Raw genomic sequence first — 6,597 nt, 5'->3', positions numbered from 1 at the left:
ATAAATATAAATAAGTTACTGGACAACAGTTATATAAAAACACCACAAGGTGTCAATTAACAACTAAAGAAATGTAGTTAGCTTATACATTCTTGTCACGTAGATGATATAAATAGGTGTAGTAGTGCGGAGCCAATTTTGAATAAATAACAATAAAACAGCTAGCATTGGGATTTTAAAAAGATGATGATATTGATAAAGATGATGATGATGATGATGATGATTGTAGTGGAAGTGTAGGATTATTTCTTATACTCCCCAGAGCAGATGTAACCAAGAGCTCGGTTAATGGTGATGGTGCGCACTTGGAAGCCCTTCAGCTGCTTGCATAAATCCTTACGGTCTTCGAAAGAGCTAGTGGGGGTCCACTTCTAAGATTTACAAAGTGAAATAAATGAAAGTTAGAGATTACGTGTGACATGTAAATGATATTCTGTGCAAAGAAGTGAGAAAACAAACAAACAAAACAAACTTACATCTTTCGAAGACTTGGGTTTGGGCAGCAGTTTGCAGCTCTGGAGAGGTACAACATTACAGATGATTAAAAAAAACTATTTATTTATTTATGTATGCACAATTCATAATTAGATTTATGACATATAATCCAAATCATGTTGATTTTTTAACACCAGCAGTGTGAACATTTATGCGAGGCACTTTACATTTCCATCGGTACGCTGATTATTAAGATGCCAAATTAGAAATCCGATTAAATATACATATGCATAATAACTTTATTTGTATGTAATTGACCAAAATCCGACTTCTTGGAAATTTGTATACGTTTTTGGCTTTATTAAGAAAAAATCAAAAGAGCGCCCTCTGCTAAATGCAAGTGGAATTGCACCTAAGAAATTGCTGAAACTTTGAAAAGCCTTTCACTTCACGTTACAAGCATATACAGTATGATTCCTCAGAGGTCTGATTCATTGTCTAAGTCAGTCATGATCCACACTCTTGTCTTACCTGCTGAAGATTATTTATCGAGTCTGTAATGGACTGGAGCTCCTTAACAGACTCCGAGTTCGACTTGGGATCCAGAGTGCTCACATACTCAGTGAGCATGGATCCATGATAATCCAGATCATTAGCAATGTTCTGCAAGCATTTAGTCTGAAGAGAAACGAAGAGAGTGAGCTCTAATAACTGGTCGCTTTGACATTTATTCATTCTTATATTATAATCTAAGAAAACTTGCATTCATTTGTGACATCCTACCATGAACATTCTTTATTAGTGTTACGCATGCACTTGGTTTGACTCTTACCTCACTGAATGGAGAGGTTTTTTCATCTGAGCATTTCACATCCTGTAAAACAATACACACGATACAATCAAAATAAAAACAGTAAAGAAGCATAAAACATATAGAATACTTGGTGATCGCAGAAGATGATTATTTCGCAATAATGTTTCAGCAGGTGTTCTTACCTGAATGGGCTGACACACACTCGCCGTCTCTGTGTTTGGGTTCATCATCACTCCCAGGTCTGTGCAGTTAAATCCATGAAACAGTGTATTGGATCCCACCTTTTCTGGCTGTGTCAGGTTACACAAAATGATATTAACAACCAGTTTGGACTTGTTTTAAGCTTCAAACACAGTAACTATTATTATTATTATTTTATTATTGTTGTTATTATTATTATTATTATTATTATTAATAATAATGATTTGCATATTAATCTATAGAATTAACTTGTGGTCTTTGCTATGAAATCTTGAGATAATTTGTCTAGTACAAACTTTTGTTAACATACTGGTCTGTTTCAGCTTTCACACTAATCAGTGCCATTGCTCTGGTCATTTTATAGTTAGCTAACTAGCCACACAGAGTCTCCCCATGTAATCGGACGCTAAATGTGTCTCATAGCTTCACTTGCCTTCTGCACTTTTGTTGTAGGAGCTAACATCAAATCCTGACTGTTATCATTTCTATCATATCATTTATTTATTTTTTTTCCTATCAAATTTTTTTGAGAAATCTAAAAAAATGTCTGAAAAATATTACATTAACCAAAAAAATAAAAAAAAAATAGGAGAAATGCTAAACACATTCCAAATATTTCAATATGAACTTGTGTAAGATGTTTTAGAGTTGACTTTTTTCATTTATGTGTTTCCATTACAGCTTCACGAAATAAATAAATAAACAAACAAACAAATAAATAAACTTTCTGGTTCCTTTCGACTGTTTAATAATAGATTTTTCTACATTATGTGTGTGGTGTGATTAAGTTTTAAACAAACAATTTGGTTAAAGCGTAAACAGTTAAGTTTGGAGTCAGTGTACAAAGTTGGATTTTTTGGCTCTTATTTAGTGCATGTTTATTTAAAGTTCAACAAGAAGAGCTTCCGCTTGTTTTCGGTTGTGTTTATAATCAGAGTTTATTGTGCGTCACGTGACATACAAACCCCTGTCACGTGACGCGTATAACCGCTGTGATTTTTATTGTTCTAGCAGCACGTGCGCGCGCGCTTATAACGCGTCACAGACGCTGGTGTCTTTTAATGAGCGCGAGAGGAAACTCAGCTCAAATACAACAAGACGCGGATAAACGAAGCGTTTCATCTCCAAAAGCGTGTCAAATAAACCATACATTAGATTATAAAAGACAAAACTTTTCAGAAACTCTACACAGGGAAAGTTCGTTTCTGACCTCAAACACTTTCCCGTACTCTTTCTACTTTCAGTTAAATAAGCTAGGTCTAATAATAATAAAAAAAGGTCTAATAATAAATACAATAAATATTGTTAGTGTTGGCGAATTGCTGTGGTGTAAAAGAACCACTGTTTTTGCAACAATGCTTGTTTGTTGATTAAAATGAATCGATCTCTAAAGCTTAACAGGATGACTTTGTGTTTCATAAATGTCTACAATGAATCCTTTACTGATTGCCTTGTTACTTACTTTATCGAGCACGCTCATGATAGACGTGAGCAGGTTTCTGGCGGGCGCGGTGCAGTGCGCGCACTCGCTTTGGACGCTCCTGGTCGCGCGCACTGGAGTCGCCACGGCAGAGCGGCTCACGAGCCCAAGAATCAGCACATAGAGAGCAGAGCCTAAATAAAGCAAATACAGTAAACTATTAATAGACAGCAATGCGGAGAGATATAATGTTACAAGCATTTTTTTTTTTTTGTAAATAGACACACACACACACACACAAACAAAAGTCCTGGGGGATTCTCCTGATGACAGATGCGCGTGCGCTTGCGAGCGCAAATAAGGTGCGCATCATAACAATTATGAACAGCTTTTATTTTTTAACTTTTTGACACTGAGGATTTTTAGAGGTATAATTTGACACTGAGGATTTTTAGAGGTATAATTTTACTATAGGACACTTTGTTTTTAAACGAAACACACAGATCCAAAAGGAACCGAACATTTTCGACATTTGGTTTTTGGAGCCTATACATAATCTCCTCAAATTTAAACCAGCCTTAAATCTGGTTTAACCTTCGGTTCAGTAGTACCGGATTGATTTATTACTAATGCAAGTGTAAGATATATATATATATATATATATATATATATATATATATATATATATATATATATATATATATATATATATATTGTTTTTAAATCATACACTACATATCGGAAGGAAAAAATCACGGCTCGGATGAATGCAGGTGCGCGCGTGAGAGCGCATGTTTATAATAATGTTTATAATAATCTGACAAAATGAAAACCTTTATACACTTTGTAGTCTGTTCATAATAATATGGATGAGCTTGTAATACAATACTGATGGCTAAAAATCAATAAATAGTTCTCTTGAGACAATGATGCGTAACAAATGAGACACACAGGTCTGATTGATATGATGCGTAAAGAGGCTGATGGATGCTGAGTGAAGCAGAGGTTTACTCACCGTACATGATGGTCAACAGCGGACAGTTGGAGCAGTAATAGTGTGGAGCTGTAACACTTCGCAGTAGTTTGATGAAGTGAAGTGACCCGTGTTTTATATCTGAGAAGTATTGCGTCTTTTATATATATGAGATCTGGTGGGATTTCCCCCTTGAGGAGTGAGCAGTGGCTGTGAGAGGACGAAAGGTTAGTATGCTCACGCCACCCCACAGAGGAAGAACTCATGCCAGCCTGACTGGCTCACATCTAATCTTTTTTTTTTTTTTAATTTCCTTTAATTTTAGTTTTGTTAGTGATTCAATTCAGTGGACGAAACTAGGAAAGCACACACATGCACACACGCACACACACACACACACACACACAAAACAACCTATAAAAATGAACAAGTACCTGACCCATGAAGCGCAAAATATTTGTTCAATTTTCAATTTCTTACATGTAAATATTTAATATTTAATATTACGAATTTTTCATGTGAAATAATGTCACGTGCATTTCATATGTAATAGTCCAACGTGGAAAATAACACATCTGTAAACAGAATCATTAAACAATTAATAGAAATACACAATATTAGCCTAAAAAGTAATTATAAAATAAAAAATAATCACCTAATCCAATGACCAGATTAAGATCTTCTTCATTAGTGTAGAATTCCATACTACAGTATAACATTTTTACTAAACAGTCTTTCTTATGAAACACAGTGTTAATGGTTAATGCTACGAATCTTCTATGAAAAATAATATTGATTTTGTCAGTTGTGTACAATAATAGTAAACTACTGCTATACACCGAGCTGGGCTGTAGTAATATATGTTAAAATATTAAATAGAAAAAAAGTTATGAATATAACCACAGTGGGTAGAAAATGTAGTTTCATTTCATGTTAACCTCCATTTCATGTAAACCAAACATGAGTTAAAAACTCATACAGCGTAGAGGATGTGGCGAAATTCTTCCATGAAAAGTGGATTTATAGAAATGTTGATCATTTTCAGTGCAGTGGACTATTTGCCTGGAACATTCTTTTCAATGTGTTCATAACAAATCAGCTAGAATTTTATTAATTTAAATCAGACATCTTTTGATTTTGGAGATATAATGATTTCTTTCTTTCTTTCTTTCTTTCTTTCTTTCTTTCTTTCTTTCTTTCTTTCTTTCTTTCTTTCTTTCTTTCTTTCTTTCTTTCTTATGCTCAAGTGATTTGCTATTTTTTCTAACACTGCTGTCATTATTAAAAAAAAAAAGAAATATATGAGCACTTCATAAAGTTTACACAGGACATATAAGATACTAAGTGCTTATTTGTATTACACACGTTTCCCTTCACCTTGACAAGGTAGCATGATGAAGCTCAATGTGAAGCAGAGGTACTGTTACCAGCCCAGAGATGATTAATTTCCAAAGGGCAAGCCCTAAAGTGTTATATTCACCATTTAACACAGCAGTTACTTTGTAATACAATTTATTATTAAATACCGCACATCTTCCAGGCAGGATAGTTTCTGTTCTCATTTTTATTTTAGCAATTTCTCAGTAATAGTAAAAAAAAAAAAAAATAATGAATATAAATGAATAAAAAAAAAAGAATTAAAATAAATAACAACAACAACAGTCATCATCATCATTGGCATCATCATCATCATCATCATCAAAATCAGGAATCCGAAAATGATGTGATATAAAAATTGGAAAAATTGTAAAAAAAAGAAAGAAAAAAAAGAGCATCTGTTTTCATTTACAGTGCCATGGCTTTTATTTTATTTTGATATTACCTAAAAGAATAGTTTCTGTTCTCATTTTCATTATAGCAATATTCATTGTTTTCATCAGTAATAAGATAATAATAATAATTATTATAATAACAATAACAATAATAATAATAATAATATCATCATCGTCATCACAATCGTCATTATCGTCTTCTTCATCATCATCATCATCATCATCATCATCATCACAATCATCATTATCGTCTTCATCATCATCATCAATATCATCATCATCATCATCATCATCACTGTCATCATCATCACCACCACCATCATCACTGTCGTCGTCATCATCATCATCATCATCATCATCATCATCATCATCATCATCATTGTCGTCGTCATCATCATCATCATAATCACCACCATCATCATTGTCGTCGTCATCGTCATCATCATCATCATCATAATCCCCATCATCTTCATCATCATCATCATCACCACCATCATTGTCGTCGTCATCATCATCATCATAATCACCACCATCATCATTGTCGTCGTCATCGTCATCATCATCATCATCATCATAATCCCCATCATCTTCATCATCATCATCATCACCACCATCATCATTGTCGTCGTCATCATCATCATAATCCCCATCATCTTCATCATCATCATCATTATCTTCATCATCATCATCATCATCGTCGTCGTCATCATCATCATCATCATCATCATCATCTTCATCATCATCACCACCATCATCATTGTCGTCGTCATCATCATCATCATCATAATCCCCATCATCTTCATCATCATCATCATCACCACCATCATTGTCGTCGTCATCATCATCAAAATCGGGACTTCCAAAATGATGTGATATAAAAATCGTAAAAATTTTCACTTTGCTTCTGAAATGGGATTTTGTAAATCAGAGCATGTTTTTATTTACAGTGCCATGTGTTTTATTTGATTTTATTTTGATATTA

The 6,597-nt window shown here is 33.8% G+C and overlaps 1 protein-coding gene across 1 annotated transcript; it reads right to left on the bottom strand.

Moving 5' to 3' along the window:
- Positions 1 to 56: 56 nt before the first annotated feature.
- il12a (interleukin 12a) lies at positions 57 to 3,961 on the bottom strand. The gene is made up of 7 exons (XM_058372682.1): positions 3,886 to 3,961; positions 2,913 to 3,064; positions 1,432 to 1,539; positions 1,268 to 1,309; positions 967 to 1,113; positions 477 to 515; positions 57 to 371 (listed from the first exon to the last, which is right to left on the bottom strand). Exons 1-7 carry the CDS (start codon positions 3,890 to 3,892, stop codon positions 243 to 245), a joined length of 624 nt encoding a protein of 207 aa, XP_058228665.1. The 5' UTR covers positions 3,893 to 3,961; the 3' UTR covers positions 57 to 242.
- Between the last annotated feature and the right edge of the window lie 2,636 nt (positions 3,962 to 6,597).

This window comes from Hemibagrus wyckioides, linkage group LG20 (genome assembly GCF_019097595.1).
Source record: "Hemibagrus wyckioides isolate EC202008001 linkage group LG20, SWU_Hwy_1.0, whole genome shotgun sequence".
NCBI classification, from domain to species: Eukaryota; Metazoa; Chordata; class Actinopteri; order Siluriformes; family Bagridae; genus Hemibagrus; species Hemibagrus wyckioides.
This window is presented reverse-complemented; position numbering and strand designations above follow the sequence as displayed.

Coding starts and splice junctions, on each gene's coding strand:
- il12a (XM_058372682.1), bottom strand. Junction 1,540..2,912: donor TCATGAGCGTGCTCGATAAA/GTAAGTAACAAG, acceptor AACCTGACACAG/CCAGAAAAGGTGGGATCCAA. Junction 372..476: donor AACCCAAGTCTTCGAAAGAT/GTAAGTTTGTTT, acceptor TGTAAATCTTAG/AAGTGGACCCCCACTAGCTC.